The sequence below is a fragment of the Lissotriton vulgaris genome, chromosome 7 (assembly GCF_964263255.1).
Source record: "Lissotriton vulgaris chromosome 7, aLisVul1.2, whole genome shotgun sequence".
Classification (NCBI taxonomy): Eukaryota; Metazoa; Chordata; class Amphibia; order Caudata; family Salamandridae; genus Lissotriton; species Lissotriton vulgaris.
In genome coordinates, this window is record NC_141695.1 from 1,514,607,455 (window position 1) to 1,514,633,029 (window position 25,575).

General features: G+C 45.6%; 1 protein-coding gene across 1 annotated transcript in view; it reads right to left on the reverse strand.

The window, feature by feature from the left end:
• LOC147705907 (uncharacterized) overlaps nucleotides 1-25,575 on the reverse strand; it is a 287,761-nt gene that overhangs the window by 203,565 nt on the left and 58,621 nt on the right. The window contains exons 3-4 of the mRNA XM_086928993.1: nucleotides 8,802-8,873; nucleotides 8,299-8,380 (exon numbers count right to left, since the gene is read on the reverse strand). Of these exons, the coding sequence (XP_086785119.1) occupies nucleotides 8,299-8,380; nucleotides 8,802-8,873 (154 nt within the window). The remainder of the gene's footprint in view (nucleotides 1-8,298; nucleotides 8,381-8,801; nucleotides 8,874-25,575) is intronic.

Sequence of the window (25,575 nt, forward strand, 5' to 3'; positions counted from 1 at the left end):
TTTGCTTGCATCACTGTTGTAATGGTGAGGGCATTGCAGCTCTCACACTAATAAGGTTTTTACAAAAACCATGCCAAAACAAGTTACACACTGAGGAAACAAAAAGACCAATTTCAGCCTGTTGGCTTTGCCAGTGCTTATTTATTTTTAGGTTCTCTCTAATATTATTGAACTGGTTACACGGATTATCCATTATGAACATCTTTGGGAAATACTAGCACACATCAACATATGTTATTAAATGATGCAGCCAAGAAATGGTACCTACAATTTTACAATAGTTTAGCTAAATGTTTTTTTCCTACCTGCATTTTTTGTGAACCTTATTTAGGAAGTTTAGAAAGGAAAAATTCACTCTTGCTTTCAAGCTTTTACAAACATTTGCATTTAATCAGAGAGCATCCTGGGAGCATTATATATAGCCTCTTATTGCTAAACTACACTTTGGAAACGTGTACACATTTTTATACTGGAACCACTGTCAGAAGTGCAGACTGAGCTTACATTTACTTAGAGAGCTCACCCTTAAAATTAAGGCCTTGCATTAATGAACCATAAATACAAGTTTGAACAGCATCAACACATTGTCACAAGCATTACCTTAACTGCAGACAATGCCCTTCCCTGATCCATAATGTGTTATTGTGAATGGACAGCCAAAGGATTTGTGATGTAGGGGGTTAGGGCTACTTGTCCCAAGGACAAAATACACAAACAAAACCGGTTGCCCTTGAGCCCAAACAATATGGCCTGAGGGTCGAGCTGTAGGAATTCCATATCCCTGCCTCTGACCACCTCTCAGCAATCCAGCTGTGTGGGCGTTACTGGAGGAAACAGGAGGGCTAGTTGGCCCCCACGGATCCTCCAGAAGCAAGAGGACTTCATCCCTAAATCAAGAGAGTGCCTGGAGGCGTGTTTGCTGAGTGGTGGAGAAAGGGAGCGTGGCCTGAAAACACCTCTCAGCAACCCTATTGTGTGGGGCTTACTGCAGGTAACGGGTAGGTTAGTTGGCCCCTAAGGACCCCCAGGAGCAAAGGGGACTTCACCCCCAACCAAGAGCACGCCAGGAGGTGTATTTGAATACTGGTGGACTAAGGGGGCAAAGCCTGCTAACAGAACTCAGCAATCCTGTTTGGGACTTACTGCAGGTAATAGGAGGGGTAGTTGGCCCCCAAGAATGTCCTTGGGGCCAACCACTCCTGTTACCTGCAGTAAGTACAAGGGACTGGTTGTTAATATTTATACTGACAGCCAGTACGCCTTTGGGTTGCCCATAATTTTGGACTGCTCTGGGCAACGAGAGGGTTCCTTACTTCCCATGGGACATGTATCCAGCATGTCCCTCTATACATAAGCTTCTGTCTGCTTTGACACTTTCTAAGAAATTGCCATAATAAAGTGCAGTGTCCACAAGGCAATTACTGACAAAGTGGGTAAGGGGCATGCATTTGCAGATCAGACAGCCAAGGAGAAAGCCTGAACGAAGATGAGAAATTGGTTTGTAGCAGGTCCTGGTAGGTGGGTGCCTGAGGTTACTATGTTGGAGGATGCGCTGGACAATACTAAAGAAATTCAGAGCAAAGCAACATTTGAAGAGTTTGCAAGATGGCAGGAAAGCACAGCATGTTTGGACGAGGACGAATGTTGGACGGATAAGTTAGGAAAAAGAGATGGATGTTACCAGATGCTTATGTCCTCCCTGAGTCACTATGGCGCAAGGGCCAGCCCATATCAGTGCAAAAGGCATTTGTAAATTGTTAGACCCTGCATGGCAGAATGACAATATTCCAAAGATAGCTGCCCAGTAGGTCAAATATTGTATGGTATGCATGATGCATAATGCTGGGAAAGGTACCCCTACACCCCCTGGTAATTTTGCACCTCCAGCTTTTCCTTTTGGAGGTCCTTCAGATGGACTTCATCGAACTGGAGCGAGTCAACAATTTGAAATATGGGTTAGTGGTCGTTTGTGCCTTCAGTAAATGGGTTGAGGCTTATCCCAAGAGAACACAGCCGTGGTGACTGCAAAAGTACTCCTAAAGGAGTTCTTCCCTTGTTTCACATGACTGAAATAACATTGAGAAACAAGTATCTTTTCAATGCAGCTTGAAAATGTGTGCCATGATTAGTGTCCTTAAAGACCCTGACATCTGATGAGAGGAACCATGGTCTTTAAAAGTGATGTTCAACATGTCTCTGTTAGAATTGGGGATCTCTAGTTGGCAGAGGTAGGTACCTTTGACCAAGTAGAGGCCCTTGCTTCTAGTCAGGGAAAGGGGGTACACTCCTGGATAACCCCTGCGCACCCCATGGTAGCTTGACACGAGCAGGTAGGCTTATCTCAGAGGCAGTGTAGAAAGCATTTGTGAACACATACAGTAATACAGTGAAAACACTACAAATGGACACCACACCAGTTAGAAATAGAAGTAATCTTTACTAGACTTAACACAAGACCAAACAATAAAATTCCACAAAACTAATCAAAAATAGACTTTAAACTGATAGAAATAGCTTAGTTCAATGTAGATGGTAAATGAGACACTAACTGGTAGAAATAGCTTAGTTCAATGTAGATGGTAAATGCAACACTTTACTCTCAAAGTACCTTGGATGTGTCACGCAATACAAACAAAAGGGTCGCAGGGAAGGTGACGTGTCAGTTCCTTGCTTTGGGGGAGGTGATGCATCAGTTCCTTACTGCAGCGCATGGGAGGTGATGTGTCAGTTTCTTACTGCATTCCGGTTACGATGTGACAAGATGGCGCCTCGAAACGATGAGACGATCTGGTGCAATGCAACAAAATGGCGTCTTGGATGCAATGCGACAACATTGGATGTGATGCGTTCTCGCCCAACGGCTGTGCGGCAAACTCAGTAACTTCTGAGCTGCGACAGGCCATGCAACACGCTCCTCCGGTGATGTGACACGCTTCGTCGATAATGAGACGGCGGCATGCTTCTTCAGCAATGCAACAGCAACTGCTGTGGCAGAGACACACTTCTCCTTGTTGTGTCGCTCTTCCAGCAACACGCAGTCTTCTCAAAGGGCCTAAACAACAGTAGGCACCTTTCTGCAGGTAGAATTCTAAGCAAGGTAATTCAGGGGACCTGGTGGTGAAGTCTTGTATCCCCGAGACTTCAGGCAGGAGGCAAGCACACTTCAGGCCGTTGGAGATTCTTCTTCAAGATGATGAAAAGTTCACAAAAGTCCTCTTCCCCTTTCCTCAGCAAATAAAAAAAACACTGCAGGCCAACCCCAGAAATAGCGCAGCACAGGAGCAGTCTCCTCCTTCAGCTTTCTTGGTTCTTCTCCTTGGCAAAGGTTTGTCTTGATTCCCAGAAGTGCTCTAAAGTTCTGGGGTCTGGGCCCATATATTCATACCAGTAAATTCTTAGTCCTCTGAAGGCAGAGGGTGTCTGTGCCCAGCCAAAACCAGTTATGTGCAGCTTCCTGGTAGGAGGTGGAGACAGCATTGTTAGAAAGCAGACCTGGCCCAGGTATCTGAAAGGAAATCTCCTCCCCCTACTCTCTATTCTATGAGGGTTCAGGTCAGTGAAAGGAAATTCCCACCCTCTACTCTATCCAATGCAGGTACTATTCAGCCCAGCCCTGCTCCATTAGACTGCTGGAGCCAAGGCCCTCTCCAGACCCCTGTCACTCTAACTAGACATGGAATACACAAACCTAGCAGAGGCATGCTAGATGGTTAGGAAAGAAAAGTACCTACTTTCTAAAAGTGGTATTTTCAAACAGAATGTAAAAATCACCCCCACTTAAAGATGTATCTTAACATTCTGAGTTCAAGCATACTAAACTTTATTTTCCTATCTTGTTCTCTGGGTCAGTTATGATGATAAGATGTTATAATCAAACTGTCCATTCTGGCCAATGGGAACAGATAGCCTTGCAATAGTGAAAAATGAAAGTGGCTGTAATTCACTATCAGTGACATGCCACACACATCAGGGCATGTCCTACCTTTTATATACAATTCACCCTGTCCTTGGGCCTACCTTAGGGGTGGCATATGTAGAAAAGGGAAAGTTTCGGGACTGGCAAGTGGGTGCACTGGCCAAGTCGACATGGCCGTCCCAGACTGCACACAGGCTCTGCAATGGCAGGCCTGAGGCATATTTTACAAGCGGCTTCTATGGGTGGCAGAACCAGTGCTGCAAGCCCACCAGCAGCATTTGATTTACGGGCCCTGGGCACACATGGTGCACTGTACTAGGGTTGGACAAGTAAATCAAATAAACCAATCATGGAGTCACTAATCCAATACATCAATTTACAATAGGGTGCACTTGCACTTTGGCACTGAATAGCAAAGTGCCCAAAGCATCTAGACCAGCAATACACATAGCAAAAATACAGGAGGCAACAGCAAAAAATTTAAGGAAGACCCCACGCCAATGGTGCCAGGTCTAACAGCCTCTGTTTATTCTTTGGAAGGCCTTGTCTGCAAAATAGTTCTGCTAAAATGATAAGACATACCCGTTCACCCCATCTGGGAAGCATCTGATGCCTCAGCTCACAATTTCATAATTAATTTTTTATCTAAAAAACAAAAACGTTCCTAAAAACAATCTAAGTTCATTTTAAATTACATTAAACATTTAAAACATACATATTATACCTCTGGAACACAACAATCTTTTGCAAGTTCTGGCCAAGTTACACTTTAATGAGCTATTGACAAAGCCTCTTCATATATTTTTAAATCTAGAGCTAATGGAGGTCAAAATAATACCAGTAAGACATTAGCAAATTATCTCAAGTCAAACAAATTACACATTGAATCCATTACAGATAAAGTAATACTTCCCATTATAAGGACTTAGAAATCCATTTTGATGAACAATTATAAACACCAGAGCATTCTCCCAATTCTGAAATTTTACATTATTTATCCGCCAAACAAAAACCTTCTTCTCCACAAACAGATTTCTCTCCCTTAGAATCGTACATCACACAAATGGATCTTCATACAGCATTACTCACATAAAATAAAAAAGACAAAGCCCGGGACCAGATGGTACACGCACATATTTAATTTCTTTTCCCCAACCTACTTATTGATACTTCACTCATTCTTCTACATCAGGCTCCTTTTTAGATGCCATCATATGCCTCATCTCAAAGGAAGGAAAGAACTGCAATATTGTATAGAACTATATTTCTCGTTGATATAGACTACAAACTTTTCTCCAAGACATTGGCCTTGCGTTTAGAACCCTTCTTTTCTAATCTTTTAGGAAAGGAACAATCTGGTTTTGTCGAAGGGAGCTACATCTCAGATAATACCCGACTTTTTTTCATATCCTCTCAAAATCCACCACTCTTAGTGAACCTTTAGTGGCCAAGATGGGAAAGCTTTTGATCATGTGAAGTGGACATTTTAGTTACATAACATTACTTGGTTTGGTTTTGGACTCGATACACTTACCCTAATTTTCCTTCTTTACCCTTCTCCTCGAGCAGCTGTTTATGCAAATGTGCGGACCGCCTCCTATTTTATCTTAAAAAGGGGAGTACGTTAAGGTTGCCCCCTTTCTCCTTCCTCTTTAATCTTGCCTTACCTAAACTCAGATTTATATGGTTTTTCATATAACACTCAGCAAATTCAGCTGGCCGCATACGCTTACAATATTTTATTATTTAGGTCACCCCCCAATCCTCGATTCCTACCTTTTCATCTGAGGTTAGCCCTTACCCCTTAGTATCTGGATATAAACATGATTTTTTACCTTCTAATTTCAATTGAGAATCTCAGAAAATGCAATATCTTGGTCTTCAATTTACTTTATCTCTTAAAACATCCATCGCTTTAAACATGGATTGTAATATTAAAGTAACCTTGTTAACTAATTGTTGCCATTCCTTATTCCTCTCATGGTGGGGCCGTATTGACACAATAAAAATTATGTTGATGCACATTATTCTTTATACCATTTCTAATATTCCTTTACTATCCCCCTTAAGTTTTACATAAAAATATATTCTGTACTCTTCCTTCCGCTAGTGTAAAAAACATCAATGTATGCCCTTAGCAAAGCTGAAAGGACCCAAGAACGATTGAGGATTACATTTTCCTGACCTCTCAAAATATCAACGCATTTTTAAAATAATCACACATTCGATCAATTCCTCTTCTAAATATTGCTCACTATGGGTTGATTTAGAGTGCAATTTCTCTTCACCCCTTTAAAGAATACCCAACATTTACATGCAAGCCTTAAAGCATATCCACTACTATTTTTAAAAATACCTGCAGATTGTTAGACACTGTCAAATCATATACACCTAAAGACATTCATACCTTCCTTCACTGTACTATATGGCATATTCACTTCATGTAATTAACCAATAGGCCTATATATTGGAAATATAAAAAGGGAATCACATGGGTTGATCAATTATTCAATCAAGAATCTCCCATTTTTTTTATTTTACAAGCCCTAGCACTTTTTGGACTTCCATCCTCATTCCAATATAAATTGTAATTTCGGCAGAATAGTATCTGTGTAGCTTATAATACTTTTAAATCTGCTTCCATTACTCCTTCCGGCCTACAACATCCATTTGGCTCGGTTACATACAAATCCTAAGGCCTCCACCATTTACTTTCACCTGCAATGTACTTCTAATAATGGAGCTAAAACTAATACTAAATAATTATGGGAGCGGGATTTAAACACTACATGGTCCATTTCTATAAGGAGACCGGTTTGGATTTAAATAAGGAAATCTTCCGGAGCATCAAACGCAACGCAAACATTATTTTACATTTAGAATGACTACTTCTCACTCCAATACTCCATACATAGAATTAACACAGATATTGCAGAGGGTTGCTGGACATGTTCAATACAGTATGCTGACCTAAACCACTTACTTTCATGTGCCCTTCTATTTCTACTTTTTGGTTGCAAGTTTGGATTTAAATTAATTCCATCTTTCATTCAAGTGTGCCTTTCTCCATATCTAATGAATTTTTGGGAAGTGTGTTGGATGACTGGTTGGGTGTTTTTTAATGAATGTTAAGATACTGGACCTGCTGCTAGCAGTGGCTTTGCAAATGTTTTGCCATTGTGCAACTTTCCGGCCATCATCTTGTGCGTTTTGCTGTTCACCCTATATGGGAAGATGTGGGTCCCATGCTCACTAAGCCACTGGATTCAAGCTATCCTGGCTGAAAATGCTTGATTGCCATAAACCAGTCCTAGGATGCTTGATTCCGGTCGGGGGAAGACATCGCTTGGCAGTTCGGGCTGGACTGTTCCCATGAGGCACAGGGTCAAGACTGATTGCATATGGCCATGTCTGAACTTGGGTGGCTTGGTGAGCAAAAGAATGATGGACTAAACCCAGATCTGTGACTGAGGGTGAATGTTTTGCCATTGTGCAACATTCCGTCCATCATCTTGTGTGTTTTGCAAAAGATCACAACTCATTGGAAAATTATGCCCTATTGTCATTCAAAGCATGGTGGTACGCAGTTTGTCATAACCATAGAATAGATACGGCTTACATGCAAGCTTTGTTGCTTGTTGTTAAACTAAAAGCCTTCTGGAGTCAAGTTACATCCTTTCTTAATAAACCTGCCAAAACATGGGACACGTGTTCCCCTGATGTACAGGAAGTTTTTCAACCTCCTTGAACTTTCAGATTTAAGAAAACTATTTTCTGAACTTTATATTTATCTATTGTAGTCGTTATCTACTCTATGTATTATCAGACTATTATCTATATAAACCATGTATACCCCCTTCCAGCCCATCCTTTTTCACTTCCCTCTTATAAAGAATTTGTACTATGCTTTTACTTTATATTGTAATCTGGTTTGCAAGTATTGAATATTTTAAGGCCATATTTTAGGATTGTAATAAAATATATATATATATATATATATATATATATATATATATATATATATATATATATATATACACACACACATATACATACACACACATATATACAGGCACACACACACACATATATACACTGTATTTCCTAAACATCACATTAAGATAATGTCAGAAGGTTCTTTAATATGCAACAGGATAGGGTAAAATGGGTTCATACTTGATAGAGTAAATACAATTGAACAGCAACAGAACTAAACCAGCTGCTTGCAGGGGAACCACTAGGTGAGCTCACAAATGAACTAAAAATAATTGCTTTACGCAGCTTATATTCAAGGGAAGAATGGGTATATATAGTTTCAGCCTTCTACCAAACCCCTTTTCCCTCCAGCATACTGCAAAACTGTACATAAATAGTCATCTTACAGGTCTCTGTCCGACTCTTGGGCTGCAGCGGGGTCCTCTGCAGCGGGGTCTCCTGCAGCGGGGTTTGTTTTTCCTGGGAATTCTGTCAAGCAAATCAGAAAAACTTATTCAGAAAAGAAGTAAATGAAGTTAATTGTGTAGAATTCACCAAGATGATGAAGGTTCTGCTAGAGAAATATATCAAGGCTCTGACTTCAGAGCCCAACAAGCCTTCCCTTCTCCCACCCCTCCCTTGCCTCAGACCACCCAAACTCCTGATCCCCTTTACTAATCTCCAGGGGCCAATAATATTCCTAACTCCCATCTCACAATTGATTTACTGAGCACTTAGAAGGTACCAGATTTCAGACCCCAATTCGGAGTTCTAATTTCAAGATGCAGATTTTCAGAACACTGAGCTGCAATTTCCAGAGCCTAAAATCATTGTCCCTCTGCACAGTGACAGTTTGAAGATTGTTACATTTGCCCCATACTTTCCTCATTCACGATGGGTCTCTCCTCACCTCGACTGCAGACACACTGCTATGTCCATTGATCTGGTAGTGGGCCTGCAGTCGTCCCAACAGCTCTGTATTCTATGAAGAAAAAAAAGAGGTTAATCGGCATGTGAGTGTCAGTAACGTTGCCTCAGAGAACAACACCATAACTAAGTGTCAAACAAAACCAAAAACAAAGTCAAGCTTTTTTGCACATTTTCTTCCTTGTAAGGACCAACAAGCGTGTTCTCCAGCTAGACCAATCATTCCAATCACCATCCCTTCATTTCAGGAGTGTTCTAGCATTAGAGGATATATCAGATAGGAGGAAACAGAATTGTTTTGCCTCAAACACTGAAGATCAGTAGAAATAGAAAAGGCAGATCTGTTTCTTTCATTCAGATTGTATAGAGTTACGTGTCCTTTGCATAAACATCTACAGTTGCATTAGCTACAGTACTGCCCTGCTAGGAATCAAGCCCAATTGTGGTCTCATGAGCCCTATTGAGGTCAAATTCTGAAGGCATTACATTATAGAGGAGCTTTGAATTTATTTAATTTAGAACTTAACAGGAACCAAGCAAGTGCACCGCACGTCACACCAGAGAATACTACAGCCCAGGATGGATTTTTCCACAGTCACTAATGAAGGGAGTGGATGGCCTTATTAGTACACTCTTTGGGTTAACCGTACACCTCATTCAGTATACAACACAGATTCCCAAGAATATTCAAATCTTTAGAACTGGTTTTCATGAGTATTAAATCGACACCATTATTATCGCCCAAGAACCATGTTGTATAACCCACAATGTCAAAGGTTACTACCCACACAGTTCCCTTCTTTATACTCAATTGATTCATCTGTGAATCTCCTTGAAAGCCATGCCATTTGAAGACCAGGGTCAGATCAATTAGAAATTTGCCATCTTAAGGGAAATGTATACATCTCTACAAATCCCAAATTAATACATTCGGTTCCTCTTGCTTAGTCCAGAAAGGCTATGGTAATTGCAAGAACCTAAAGGTTGGTCACTGACAAGGTCTTTGGTATGTGAAACTAGCCAATTTTAATTACAGTAGCTTTCTGAGGCTCCAAAATAGAAGTCCAGATATAAAACAAATATAGGTGATACCATGCTGGCTTTAGTTTACTGGCATGTTGTATGTCTCAAGCATAATTTTAGCAAAAGTGGTATTGAATTGTTCTGCTGCTCTTCTTACACAGGAATCTTGTATTCGAGGAGGTACAAACGTATAAGATTGAAGATCAGGACAACTGTGTGCCTGCACAAGGGTGTGTCGCAGGGGATAAGTGCCTTTATTGGTGTCAGAGGATTTAAATAGTATACAGGAACAAGAATTACAAATTTATGTTCATTTGATGGCTTGACCTCACACCCAAGAACGTCTGCTCTTCTAGCCCTGGGCATATTGTAATATTGAATCTTACAAGGCTTCAGGAACAGAACAAAGTGGTACAATATTTCAGGAGTTCAAGAAACTGCTAGACAAAACTTGGTAATTATCCAGAGGATTGTGCTTTTTGTACCTGAGAGGTCAATGAGTATCTAATGGTCTGATGCATACAAGCTTGCTGGCAACATACCCCACTCAATATCTAGTCTTTGAAGTGTGGCTTATACAGATAAAGAATTGCTTAAGTTTGAAGTTTAATAATTGATCATGAGAATAGTACATGGCAGTACTAGTGACGATATTAATGGGAGAGTACAAGATGGTCTTCCTAAATTGATTATACATTTAGTAGGGGAGACAAATAGATATTCTCATGCCTAATTTAACTTACTTTGAATATTAAAGTGTTTTCTACCCCTATCGTGGTTAGGAAATGGAGACTGTAAGAAACTGGGTTGTTGGTTCACTGGGGTCTAAACCCTGGCCAAGCAGCAACCACAGTCCTTCCAAGGGTAAGGCATAAGCAAACCTCAAACTAACCTGCCCTCATCCCCTTGGTAGCTCGGCACAGAGCAGTCAGGGTTAACTTGGAGGCAATGTATGAAGCATTTGTGCAACACTTCAAACAGTAAAACAGTGAAAACACTACAAAATTAGACAACAATGGATTTAGAAATATAGAGTACATTTTAATAAATACTACAAGACCAAAGGGAGAATAATCCAGTTAGTAGAACCAGAGATATTCAGTTTGATAGTTTTAAGTGAAAATAAAGCCACTGTGAACAAAGTGCTACTGGGGAGAGCTGGTAGCACCACACCGGGATAAAGTCACAGGTTCAGGTCAACCACGATGGAGTCTTAGTTAGGCTGCTGAACAGAGTATCTTAAATCGTAGTTGTTGAGTTGCATGGATCTGCGAAGATGCGTGGCGCAGCCGAAGCACTGGGTTGCTTCCGAGATGCAGCGAGGCTACAGCAAGAGGTCTTGTTGCATCGGCATCAAGAATCCAGTCAACCGCACATGCGATGCAAAGTCTAGCATGGAGATGCTGCACGCAGCTAGCAATGCATTATTGCAGAGGAGCTGCCAAGCAGAGATGTGGAGTCCAGTGTCATCAAGGCTGCCGTAGGTGAGAGATGCGAGGACCTGGACTGAAGATGCTCCGTGCCATTCGGGCGCTGTGTCTGTTCCAAGGACTGGGAAGGAGATGCGGGTCTTTACGATTGGTCTAATCCATGTAGCAGTGGTGATTCTGCTCAGGGGGAGGGGGGTTCCCCTAGGCCGAGGAGAAGCATCGCCTCTGCTCTGGGATGTGTTGCTCAGCAGAGAAGATGCGTCAGTTCCACTAGCAAGCACCTTAGGCCCACTTCCTAGGGCCCAGAACTTGAGTGACACCACTTGGCAGACTAGACTCACAGAGTCTAGATGCAAGGTTGTTGGAAGCATGAGATGTCCCTGAGGCTTCAAATAAGGAGGTCAGCCAACTAACCCTTGGAGTCCCTCTGGGTTCAAGAGATGCAGGTCAAGCCCTTCTCACCCAGGCAAAAAGGCAGAAGGTCAGCACAGCAAAGTGGGAGTCCAGCATAGTGGAAATTCGTCAGCAGCACAGCAGCCCTTCCTGGCAGAATATCCACAGGTCCAGAAGTGTACTTAAGTGGTGGTGTCGGGGGCATGGCCTGACCAGCAACCGTAATGGCAGCTCGGAGCTGAAGCTCTGTGAGAGCCCTGCACATCATCGATAAAATGCAGACTTAAATCCGCAGTATTGCCTAAAGAGACCTGCAGGCCAGAGCGCGGAATTGACACTGCAACCTGTGATCCCGTTCATATGCCTCCAACAAGTGTCAGAAGCTGCTGGTGGCCCTAGCGCGACCTCACGTGGCTGTAATGTTGTAACTTGAGACGACACCGTCACGTCGCGACGTAAGGGTAATGTGACCCCGAGTTAATAAAAGTACAGGGCCTTGCTCACGTCGACCAGTTGGCGACTGAGACGAACCCCTTTAAGCAAACCACTATTCAAGCCTCCTGTGGTTATTGTGTGCCAGGCCCCCAGCCCCTAACATCCTTGCTCCTGCGAGTGTCGGCACTGCCCAGTGCGCCCGACACAACATTCGGCAACAAGGGTGGTCGTGCCCTCGCCACCCGGTGAGGCGGCCGTGAGCGTGTCAGATTGCTACCGGCGCTCGTGCCCCGTCGGCTGGTGCCGTCTCTGCCTGGCACCCAGCGCGCCCCATGTGCTCCGGTCCCGTGCGCGGACCTGGACTTGGCGCGGACCGGTGAGGTCGTCAGGTGAGGCTGCCTCTGTGAAGCGGCCCGTGGTGCTGCCTGCCACGTGTGCTGTTCCCCCGGTTGAGTCCGGCTGCGCAGCTGCGCACCGCGTGGTACTCCGGCGGCAAGCGCGGCCCCGCTGCCCCAGCAACAAGTGCGGCTCACTCCGCAAGGCTGAAGGAGCCCCAGCGTTTGTGCATGCCACGTGGGGGTGGAACTCTAGGCGCCTTGAAGGAGACCGGGAAAGGCCATGTTACAGGCCCTGCCCCCAGCAAGCCCCAAGGCAGCAGTGAGGAGCGCAGAGAGAGGCCACAGGCAGGCCAAGGTCAAGGCCTAACGTACAAAGCTTGGACAAGTGCACAGAGCATCACTACCTCATCGAGGTGGTCCCCTGCCCTGACAGAGGACAAGGGATTCACACTGCAGGCACCTTCATAACAGGGAGCAGGACCAGACTTCACCCAGTCAATCTGAGGGCCTGCCTTTGCTCCTCAGACGCAATTTACGAGTCCAAGTGAAGATAAAGCGCCCGTCACAGCCAGGGGCTCAGCATTGGAAGGATTTTGGAGAGTGACACCATTCAGTGAGGACCTAGTTGCCCGTGGGTGACTCAAAGCTATGTCACAAATACCTCCGATAGAGCCCTTCATAGTAGAAGGGTCATCATCCTCCCTTGCGCCCAAATGTAAAGACTGGGTGGATCGCCTACAAATCTTCTTTGAAGCCACCAAGGTGCACAAAGATCAAAAATGAGCAATGTTGTTACACTTAGGAGGAAAGGACATGCACAACATCGCCAAAACACTTGTGGAAGCGACGCCAAAGAACCACCATACTCTAATAAATGCGCTCAATGGACATTTCGAGCCAATGGCCAACCAGGACTATGAGAGATTTATATTTAGACAAGCGCGACAACTTCCAGAGGAATCCTTGGACACGTACCATGCACAGCTGAAGAATCTGGCCTCAACATGCGGGTTTCAAGATGAGACGGGTGATCCAGGGGTGTGCCTCCGCCAAACTTCGGGAACGCATCCTCGAGGAGCCTGGCAAACCCCTCGCCAAAATTCTGACCCTGGGGTGCACCAAGGAGCTGTCCAAAGCCCGCGTAGCTCACATGGAGGCGGCCCTCCAAGTCCCTGTGAAGACAGAACCGGTTAACGCTGTAGCCACCAAGCCCGCGACGAAGTGGAACAAGAAAGGATCCCGTAATGCTGCAGCGGCGACGGCCACAATGTGTGGATACTGTGGCGGACCGCCACACCAGCCAGCGGACTGTCCTGCCAAAGGGAAAAGATGCTCCGGATGTGGACGATTTTATCACTTTGAAAAGGTATGCAGAGCCAATAAATACCGCAAGCCACGTCAGATGGTCAACGCGGTGCCTGAGGGTGACAAAACACCAAGAGATATGGAAGATGATGAGGAGGAAGAGCGGGTAGTCCATAAAGTGCACATGATTGGCACCGCCACCCGCAGAGCACAACGCCTTCCCCAGTGCAACATCCGGGTAGGGGATCAGGAAGTCATGGCGGCAGTGGATACCGGGGCCACCATCAACATCATGGCCCCTGCCCTCCATCGAACATTGTGACCCACACCACTGCTACAACCATCAGCCATCACTGTGTTTGCATATGGTCAGGACACCCCTCTGAAGATCCTGGGACGTTTCAAAGAGTCAGTGACTCACTGAGAACGGACTGTCCACACCAACATATACGTCACTGAAGACTGCCAAGGTATGCTCCGGGGACGTCGGGCCGGGGCCACCATCAACATCATGGCCGCTGCCCTCCATCGAACATTGCGACCTGCACCACTGCTACAGCCATCAACCATCACGGTGTTTGCGTATGGTCAGGACACCCCTCTGAAGATCCTGGGACGTTTCAAAGCGTCAGTGACTCACGTAGAACGAACTGTCCACACCAACATATACGTCACCGAAGACTGCCAAGGTATGCTCCTGGGATGTCAGGCCGCAGAAGACCTGGGGGTAGTAACATTCGCCTTCAGCGTGCATCATGAGTCCATACTTCACTTACTCAAGGAATTCTCTGAAGTGTTCAAGGGCATCAGAAAGTTCAAAGGAAAAGAAGTCCATCTACATGTGGATCCCAGGATTCAACCAGTCGCTCTAAGACATCGAAGAATAGCATTCCACTTATGGCCACAGGTCGAATAGGAACTGAAGAAACTGGAGGCCGCTGGGATCATTGAGAAGGTCACTGGTCCCACCCGTGGGTATCCCCCATTGTGATCACCCGGGAGCCAAAGCAGCCTGGCGCGGTACGTATCTGTGTCTACATGCGCCTACCCAATGCTGCAATCAAACGCGAGCGCTATTGGAGAGATGGCTGGAGCCTGCTGGTTCTCCAAACTCGACTTAAGATCTGGATACCACTGACTGGTCCTTGATGAGGAGTCACGAAAAATCACCACATTCTCAACCCATGTGGGGGTTACGACGTTACACTCGTTTTGAGTTTCGGAGTATCCAGCGCTGCGGAGGTGTTCGAGAATGTCATACAAGAATTGATCATGGACATTCCAGGAGTAATTAATGTAAGCGACTACATCATGGTCCACGCCAAATCGTTACCTGATTTGGCGTTACCTGAACACAACGATCGCCTCACACAAGTGCTGCGATGGCTGCGACGTTGCCTAGAGAGAAATGCAAATTCCTAAAGAAGAAGCTCCAGTTCTTCAGTTACACTTTCTCCACGGAAGGAGTCAACCCGGATCCCGAAAAGGTGCTGGACATCAAAAATGCTGTTGCCCTGCCAGTGTAACGGAAGTTTGTAGTTTCCTAGGTATGATCAACTACTGTGGAAGGTTTATCAAAGACCTCACCACCCTCACACTGCCACTACCAGAGCTGACCAAGGATTCTGTTCCGAGGAAGTAGGGTCAGACTCAAGAGAAGGCTTTCAAGGACATAAAAAATGCCCTCTCTGAGGCAACCACCCTGGCATTCTTTGACCCGGAGAGAATGACCTAAATTGCCGTTGATGCAGGCCCAATGGGCCTAGGAGCGGTGCAATTGCAGAAACAGCGTCAAGAGGAAGACTGGGCCCCTGTGGCGTTTGCAAGCAGATCCTTCACAGAGACTGAACAGCGTTATTCTCAGATAGAGAAAGAGGCCATAGCCATCCATTGGGATGTCGCCACTTCCACTCATATATATGTATATAGAAAACCGTTCGTGGTCACGACAGATCACAAGCCTCTGGTGGCCTTATTTGCAGGGACATCTACGAAGCCTCCGTCAAGAATCGAAAAGTGGATGCTCCAACTCCAAGACTATGATTGTCGAGTGGAATACCAACCCGGATCTCGCAATCCGGCGGACTATTTGTCCCGACATCCCCGAGCAGCCACGGACAAAGAGATGGAGGACGCTGTGGACACTGAAGAATACGTTAAATGCATCACAGCCTGGTCCAGTCCAATTCCCCTGTCCATGTAGGATCTGTCTGAAGCCACCGCCAGAGATGAGTGTCTCCAAAAAGCCAAGTGAATCTTGCAACATGGAAACTGACAAAAGGCCAAAGTAGAATGGAAAATTCTGACAATTCCTGCTCAAAGGATTATGGAAAGTTTACATCATGTGAAGGATGAACTCAATGAGGACACTACGGGCTGCTTGTTAAGAGGGCATCGATTGGTCATCCCCATGGCGCTAACGGATCAATGCGTACAATTGGCCCATTGGGGCATCAAGGCATGGTAAAAACAAAGTCACGACTTCGCACCAAGGTGTGGTTTCCCCTCATGGACGAACTGGTGGAGAATGTGGTCCGATCGTGTCCGGCATGTCAAGTCACCGGAGATCTGCCTCATCCTGCCCCAATCATTACAGAGCCTAGGCCGCAATCACTGTGGTCCTGTGTCAGCATGGATTTTGGCAGCTTGCCCAATGGCCGCCACACACTGGTAGCAATTGATGACTATTCCAAATATCCGGAGGTGGAAATTGTGACATCTCCCAATGCTGCGGAGGTAATAACTAAGATAGAGAAAATGATGGCCACCCATGGTTAAATACAAGAGTTACGCACGGACAATGGGCCACCATTTCAGGGACATGAGTTGGCCGCCTACCTTACAGCCTTGGGTATACGACACTGCCGAATCGCGCCACGTTGGCCTCAAGCCAATGGTGAGGCGGAACGATTCATGAAGACACTCAACAAGGTTATTCAAATCGCCCATGACAAAAAGCAATCTATCGAGCTAGCTATTTTCACCTTCCTTCGTAGATACTGGCAGACACCCCATACCACCACCGGGGTAGCCCCTGCTCACTTGCTGATGGGTCAGGTAGTCACTGATTCCATACCTCATCATCCTCGATGGCAGCCAGAGAACCCTTACGACTCTCGGATTAATGCTCACCGGAGAAAGGCTTATGCCCACGTAAGCCACTGACGGAATGTGCAGGAGATCGGGATCAAAGAAGGGGACTTAGTCTTGCTAAGGAATTGCTGTCATGCTGGTAAATTTCCACTCCCCTATGAAAAGGCGCCCTGGACTGTGGTGAACATTAGAGTAACTATAATCATTGTCAAGAGAGGACGGGAGACCGTGACCCGCAACGTGTCTCATTTCAAAAAGTTTCAACCAGGGTCGCTGGTGTCCCCTGCCGCAACATCAGGAACTGAGGACAGTGGCCGTGAGTCCATGGAACCTGCTCCTGCGGAAGATGCCTGTGGCACTGAAGACCTGGATGACTCCTGGGTTGGTGACACTTGTGGTGCTGAGAGTGCCAGCTCTTCGACTCCGCTGGAAGATCGCCGCTGTGAAGCAGTTTCAGAGACTGATGCCATTTCTTCCTCTGGTCGAGGTCAGTCTCAGTACCAGCTGCGGAGAAATCCTGAACCGTCATCTAGACTGCGGGACTATATTACGTATGACTGTTCTATGTATATTATAGTGTCTGCTGAATAACAGTGCCCTGGGTGGGTTTAAGTTGCACTATGAAAGGTTTTGATTGGTTACCCATGCAAGTTTTGTTGTGTTGTTTTGATCCTTGTTGGAGAGGAATGTAATGTCGTGACCTGTGACGACACAGTGACGTCGCAAGTGTCATGTGACCCAGAGTTAATAAAAGTACAGGGCCGTGCTCACGTCGGCCAGTTGGCGACAGAGACTAACTCCTTTAAGCAAACCACTATTCAAGCCTGCTGTGGTTATTGTGTGCCAGGCCCCCAGCCGCCAACATCCTTGCTCCTGCGAGGGTCGGCGCTGCCCAGTGCGCCCGACAAAACAGCGGCCGAGGACAAAATGATGCCCGAACTCCAATGAGATATGCTCTGGGGAAATGATGACCTGCCGGGGGGAGCGAAGTGGAGCACTATGAATGACGCCTGGGCTGGGGACTGTGGTCCACTAATGAAATCGCCTCCCCCGGACAGAAGCATATGGAAAGCCCAGCCCCTGTAAGAACACCACTTTCACTTGCACTGCAGACCGGAAGGCTGAGAGAGGAGCAGCCTGCACTCGTAACCGAAAGTGCAGAGCACGGGCTCCCTGAAAGAACGATCCCCTGGAAGCTCCATAATAGCGAGGTAAGCCCATGGAACTGGCTACTGCCTGCCATCGAGCACATAAGACGGCTGGGAGGAAGGTAGTGAGGCGCCAATCCTTCGCGCCCCATCGCCTGCTAATGAGCGAACACAGCGGGCACCCAGAGGGTATTTGGAGCAGAGGTGAGGTCGAAAGGGGAGCCGGCTGTACAGCTGAGGGGTGGAGCCACGACACCGGGCATGCAGTGTTGGTGAATGCAGAGACCCCCACATTATAATGTGAGAAACCCCCTGTACACTAGCTTGTACCCGCTGATTTGAATGAGACATATGAAGGGAAGCCACCCAGCAGCGGCTGACTCAGTGAAGACCTGAACACTCGTCGATACGCATATACAGAGCAACCTAGCCGTAGCCTTACACAGAGAGTATACATTGCATTGAAGTGGCTACCTAACAAAAGTGCAGACTACACACACACAACAACTAAAAAGGCCCAAGCAGCTGGGAATTTAGAAGTGAGAAGCCAACGTAATAATGTGCGAATAATGGGGGTGCTAGAATACACTAATACAGGAAGAATGGACCAGTTTGTTGAGCGGCTACTGACAGACCTATTTGGAACTGAACATTTTGTGGCTAGGTTTGTTGTCGAGCCAGGGCATAGAACGGTAGGTCCGGGACCAAACCCTGGATGCCCGCCCAGACCCATCCTTGCAAGATTACTGAACTTTAGAGATTGGGAAACGGTTTTGCGCTTAGCCTGTGAAATTTGGGGTCTATCATGGCAAGGATCATTGCTATCCATATACCCAGACTTCACCATGCTTGTGCAGGCGGCTAAGCGCAAATTCACAGGAGTGAAAAGCGACACTACAAAACCTATGGAATGTTGTATCCACGTGCCTCAAAGTTGATGTGAATGGCAAATCAAGCATGGTTGATAACCCCACAGACATTTAGAGCTTTGGAGACAATACTCTAGGATAGGCGGCGACTGGAGGGGCATCCCAGGGAAGATCATCACTGGACAACCAATCAGGCGCAAGCGTGGACCTCTTTACACCCAGCTAAGGCCAAGGCCCACACTGCTATTTTTTTGGGTGCGGAACTGTTGATGCCAATTGAGGACTGCCCCGCTCCCATGATATGCTGATTTAGAGATGGTAATTAGTACGTAACCTCTGGATGTGGCTAAGTAAGACCTGATTTGAATATACTGATGTACGGGGCTCACCTGGCGTAACCACCCTCCGTGATATCACGATGGAAATTGAATGGAGTTATCTGCAATTTAGCCATAGCAAAAATTTAAAGTTGAATGATGGGATCATGAGGATTGAACCTGGTAGACAGCCACTAGGTTTGGGAGGGGGGTGAGTAAAGAAGGATTTAGACTGTTTGTAGACCAACAAACCTAAACAATAACTACAATCACACTTACCGCAACAGGCATGAAAATGCATAATGCATCACTCCCTAACTAAGCATAAAGAATGGCACACCGGGTAGAAATCCATCCCTGTATAGATAGAACCATGTTGACTTGGAATGGGCGGGGACTTAACCAGAGAAAGTGTAGACAGGTACTCCAATACATACGGCAGCCTAAGATTGACATTGTATAATACCTGCAGGAGACATTTACCACCTGTTTCGTCACTGCTCGGGGACCACACCGCTATTTCTCAAAGTATAGCGCATACTCCCAGGGAGTATCCATTCTTATCAATAAAATATTACAATTTGAGGACATTTCTACAGTTGCTGATGTTGAAGTCCGGTTTCTGTTGGTGTTAGGCTGCCTAGCAGGGCAGAATGTCCTTTTTGTTAACGTGTGCTCCCCGAATATAGACGATCCTGCCTTTTACCAGCGATTACAGTCGCAGATAGACCTAGTGGACACAGACCACTAGGAAGAGACCTCAATATCCTGCTAGACCCCATGCTCGACAGCACTACCGCAGCTTCTGTCAACAAGCCCCGATCACTCACGATATTGAAGGAGATGCGTCAAATACATGCACTGACAGATGCCTGGTGGCAAAGGAACCCAACAAGTACTATGACACCCATTATGCACAGCAGTACAACATCTGGACGAGGCTGGATTACTGGTTGATATCAGAGTCAGCTATGCCATGGGTCCAAACTATTAAGCACTTACACCACACCTTATCTGACCGCTCTCCAGGGCCCATAACGCAAGTCCCTGGAGAAGAGGGATTTGAAAGGCAATGGCGATTTTCTTCCACAGCACTACGAGACATTGTCTGCAGGACAGAGCTACGCACAGCAATTATATAATATTTTGACATCAATAAGGGGTCAGTCACGGCACAGGCCACCCTGTGGGAGGCTTTTAAAGCTTACCTTGGGGGACTCTGCTTCTCCATGTAAACTGGAGTCCTATGGTAATTGCGGCGTACCCTTGCCAGGCTACAGTGTGACCCTGTAGAACTAGATAGGGAAAGTATAGAGAGGGGGAGGGGGGAAGATGCCCCGAAATACTTGAACCAGAGGGCAGAGCTGCTGGCTGAATATAAGGAGGCAGCAGAGCATGAAGCCCACTATTTAGGTAAGTATGCAAAAGCCCAAAGATATGGCAAGGGGAACGGTGGGGGTGCATGTTGGCACGATTACAAAGACCGCTGCATAACCAGAACTATATTGCTAGACTGAAGTGGCAAGACGGCGCATGCATAATAGGCACATCAGTTATTGCGCAGAACTCCTAGCGTACTATACAGACCTGTACACTGCTAGATCCGTCAACAATCAGGGAGACATCTCTTATCTAGATGAAATAGCAATGGTTTAGCTGTCTGATGCCCACCAACAAATCTTGAGTGAACCCTTCTCAAATCGAAGAGATAATACAGGTTATTGATGCTATGGATAGATCCAAGGCACCTGGCCTAGATGGTTTCACTTGAGTCTTTTACAAAGCGTATAAACACCTCCTGGCACCTCATCTCCTGGAAGTATATGCAGAGGCACTGACGGGGGGGAACCCTACCACCCCACACTTAGAGGAGCGGTCATCACCCTGATATTGAAACCCTGGAAAGATCCGTAAAAATGCAGATCCTACCGCCCACTGTCACTACTCAACTTTGATGATAAAATATTAGCTAAGATGATAGCTACCCGCCTAGCCCTCCTTATGGAGCATGCCCTTCCACACTGTTGGGAAAATGGAGTATACCGAAGGGGTTTTCTGTATGGATTAAAGTATTGTACAATAAGCCCACAGCCCGCATCCGCATCAATGGTACGATTACGGAGCCTTTTTCTATATCCCTGTGCACTAGACACGGGTGCCCACTGTCCCCAGTATGGTTTATAATCGCAATGGACCCACTGGTGAAATACTCGCAAAAGGATCATATGCATAGAGGACTACTGTTCAAGCATGGCCCGCTGTTAATAATCCTATATGCAGAAGATATAGTACTATATGTAAAAAAGCAGTCCGACAACCTCCCGCCGATTTTAACGGAAGTCGACCGGTATGGGGCTCCGTTTTGACGCCATATAAACTTGGGCAAGTCAGAGATCTTTCCACTGATGAAGTTGCGCGTCAGAACTGTGGGGATCATTCGGTACAGTGGTGTGAGGCAGAAACCAAATACTTGGGAATATATCTCCACCGAGATAAAGAGCAGATATTGAGACTAAATTATGGGCTTGTAGTAGACAAGCTAAGTGCACAGATGGCAAGATGAGTTTGTCTTCTGCTATCCATAGCGGGGCGCATAGCCATTATTAAATTGGTAGTCCTACCCAGCCAACTCTCTCTTTTTCAAAACATACCCATCCCCTTAAAAAAAAGCATCTTTTCTCCAAATTTGAACCTCTGAACAAAATTAATATGGGGGGCAAACAACCAAGAACAGTCTTGAACACACTGAACTTACCATAAGAAAGGGGAGGATTTGGAGTGCTGGATATCCAACTATACTACTTAGTTACACAATGTAGGTACTCATGGTTCTGTTACAACCCGACGCCCGTGTTCCCTATGCCAAACCGGAAAGAGACTTAGCAGACCCCACCCTACTGGAGGCTCCACCAGCTGGGATGACACAAGAACCTCAAGATGTCGAAACACTATACACCACTTGTTGTGCATCGGTTAGATTACATAGAAGAACAGGGGGTGCAACACTATATTCCCCAGCACTTCCAATCTTTGCTAATCCATGGTTATCTCCTACACTGGATACAGTAACGCAGCATACCCTTCAGGAATTGGAAATATGCTAAATTGGTGATCTAGTCCTCATGTAGCACGCCTTCTCACACACAGAGAACCCCCTCTTTTATGGACCAGTTTATTCTGACCCGTATGCAAGCAGCATAAAGGGATGCCAAATCAACATACCCCATTGAACCAAAGGAATTTACACCATTTACACTTATGATTGAGGACAGCAGTGGATAACATATCATTTCCAGATTGTACAAAGCTTGCGTGGCACTCATACCACCACAAGATACTAAGGTGAGAGATGCCTGGGAAGCGGATTTGCGGGCGGCCCCTCACTGATAAAATTTAGAAATGCTGCTGTACTCAAGCAAAGTTAGTTTCATGTAACCCTAGGCATAAACTAATTCATTTTTAATTCAGAAGAGCATACGTTTTGCCACAACAGATGGCCTGCATAGACAATCGGTTAACACACGCCCCAAAAGCAACATGCACGCGGCTGCTTTCGCACTTATGACATGGTATGTCTCGAGATTGCTTAATATTGGCAAGACATTCAGAGAGGTGCAGCAAATGACAACTCTCTCCACTATTAGCACTACTGGTGTATGTTGACAACATCCCTAAAAGCATGCACAGATTTTTAGCAAAAGCGATGCTCTTGGCAAAAGCAAGAAATAGCTATACAATGGGACAGCAAAAGGGAACCCACGGTAAAGGGCTGGATTAATAGTAGGATATATTGTGACACCATGAGTAAGCTCTGCACAGAATTGCAACCCCCTACATCACCAATGGACATGTGGCAGCTCCCTAAGGAGTATTTAAAAGAATGAGATGAATGAAACACACAACATAACTCACAGTGAACATCTGTCAACACTATACGTAAGTGCTTACACCTTTTAAATATATATCATAGTGCTAAACTGGACTATTGGAAAGGCATAGGGATATGGGCTAATCTGCCTGGCCTAGCACACTTAATAGTGACAATAAAATGAAAGATAGAATGAATACATTGAATGTAGCTCAAGAAAAGTTGGCATTAAACAATTGTACTAAACTGCTGCATCAGAACAAATACTATGATGCATGTACTTTAATTGTGACCATAAAGTTAAAATGATAACACAAACAATTAAATAAAAAAGTAGTGGTGTCTAAGATCCTTCTTTCATACAGTTGTACCTTTGAAGTGGGGGAGAAGCTTCTAGATAGCATGCCTTTGAAGTGCACAAAGGCCCTGTCTGCCCTGCCCTGGCCTCCAACTAACTACAGGGTATATGCAGTCCTTTGTGTAGGGACAGGACACAGTCTATTCAGGAGTAAGTGTGACTGTGCCCAGCTCCAGCTCCTCTCTCCCATCCCGCCAGTGATTGCCCATTTAGTCACATGTAAGCTCACCCAATCCCTGGTGCTCTAACTTCTGGCCTTCCTCTCTTGGAGCAGCCCCTTCTGTGGCTAAATCTGTGAAAAGTTTGGGTGTTAAAATCAGTGATGACCTTTCGATGCACACCCAGATCAGCATGATTGTCTCTTCTTGTTTCTTAGGTCTCCGTATCATTCGGAGGGTTTCCCGGTTTTTCACCATTGATGCTCTTAAATCTATCCTCCTTGCCCTTGTCATCTCTCGGGTTGACTACGCCAATTCTCTCTATATTGACATCCCTGCTTACGAACTACGCAGACTTCAGCTCATTCAAAATCAGTCTGCTAGGCTGATTTATAGTCGGTCCAGATTCCATCAAGTCCTTCCGCTTCTGAGGCAACTGCACTGGTTGCCGGTTGCCCACAGATGCCAATTTAAACTGGGTGTCTTATTTTTAAATCATTGGCGGGCTTATCTCCCCAATATGTGGCATCCAGGCTCTTGACCTACGCTCGTACTAAAAATTTACGGTCCTCCTCCAAGAACCTTCTGGTTGTCCCACGTTTTTTCAGGAAGAAACATGGGGGGGGGGGGGTCGAGTTTCTCCTTTTTGGCTCCCAGGTTTTGGAACGCTCTCCCTGACAATCTTCGATTTTCTCAATCATACTCCGAGTTGCGCAAAGGTTTGAAGACCTAGTTATTCATCAGAGCGTTTGAGGTCTAATTGTTGCCTGTTCGGTACCGCACTGTATTAGCGCCATGAAACCTTTCTGGTATACGCGCACTCTATAAATTCCCCCAACTTCAACATAGTGTGTGTGGCTGTCTAGGAGGAATACACAAAACCCAAGTACAAACTACATACAAGTCATGTGACCAGAGGCATGCTGCAGGCACCAATTGGCGAAGACAAAAAGAAAGTACCAACTTTAACTTTCACCATATGTTGGGATTATAAATTAGGATTCCAGAGACACCAAACTTGAAACCGTGATATCTTTACATTTGGAAATTACACTTATAAAATGTATTAAAGTAATATCAATGTATATCCTATGGGAGATATTGGCCTTGCATTAGTGAAAAAGAATGTAATAGTTGTTCACTACCAGGACATGTAAAACTTAAAAGTATATATCTTGCTTTTTAAATAAATTGCACCCTGCTGTCTTGCCTTTCCAGGGCCTACCGTCGGGGTGACGTATTAAAAAGGAAGGTTTCTGGCCTACCAAAAGGTTTATTTTGCCAGGTTGAAATGGCAATTAAAACTACACACACAGGCTCTGCAATATCAGGCCGTAGACATTAAAGGGCTACGTGAGTGGGTGACACAATCAGTGCTGCAGGCCCACTCTGACTTGCACTGAAGCACTCATAGAGCTTAAGGAGTCACAGACTGACTGAGGAATTTTCCCCGAGACCCTCATGACCCCGTCCCTTAGGATTACAGCTCCCATGTACCGCACAGTACTTCCTCAGTGCGGTTCCCCCGCATAACCACCCGCGTATCTTTGTGAGCACTGGACATGTTGTAAGGCTTACTTGCCTTATATTGATTAGAGTGGAAGTCACCTGCCTGCCTGCTGTTGCTGCTTCGGACTAAAAGTACCAGTTCTCCTGCTCCACGCCATATTACCGCGCCTGGAGGTGCTTAATTAGCAGCCGCGGGCTCCTGCAGCATGGGAAGCCAGTTTTGACTGTCACCTGCCTGCTTGCTGCTTGGGTGCTTCGGACTACAGGTACCAGCTCTCCTGCTCCACGCCACATTACCGCACCTGGAGGCCCTTCATTAGCTCTTTATTAACACCTATGGCGGATGAAAACCAGGTAGGAAGGCAGTTTGCCTTTTCCTGCCCTGTATAGAAACTGTGCATTGTTGCAGGTTAGCAAGCCGGGGCTTCGGTTTTTGATTCTTGAGAATCTATACTATAACCCTTACCAGCCTCTGGGACATTGACCTGCTATAAGGCATTTTATCCTGGCTTT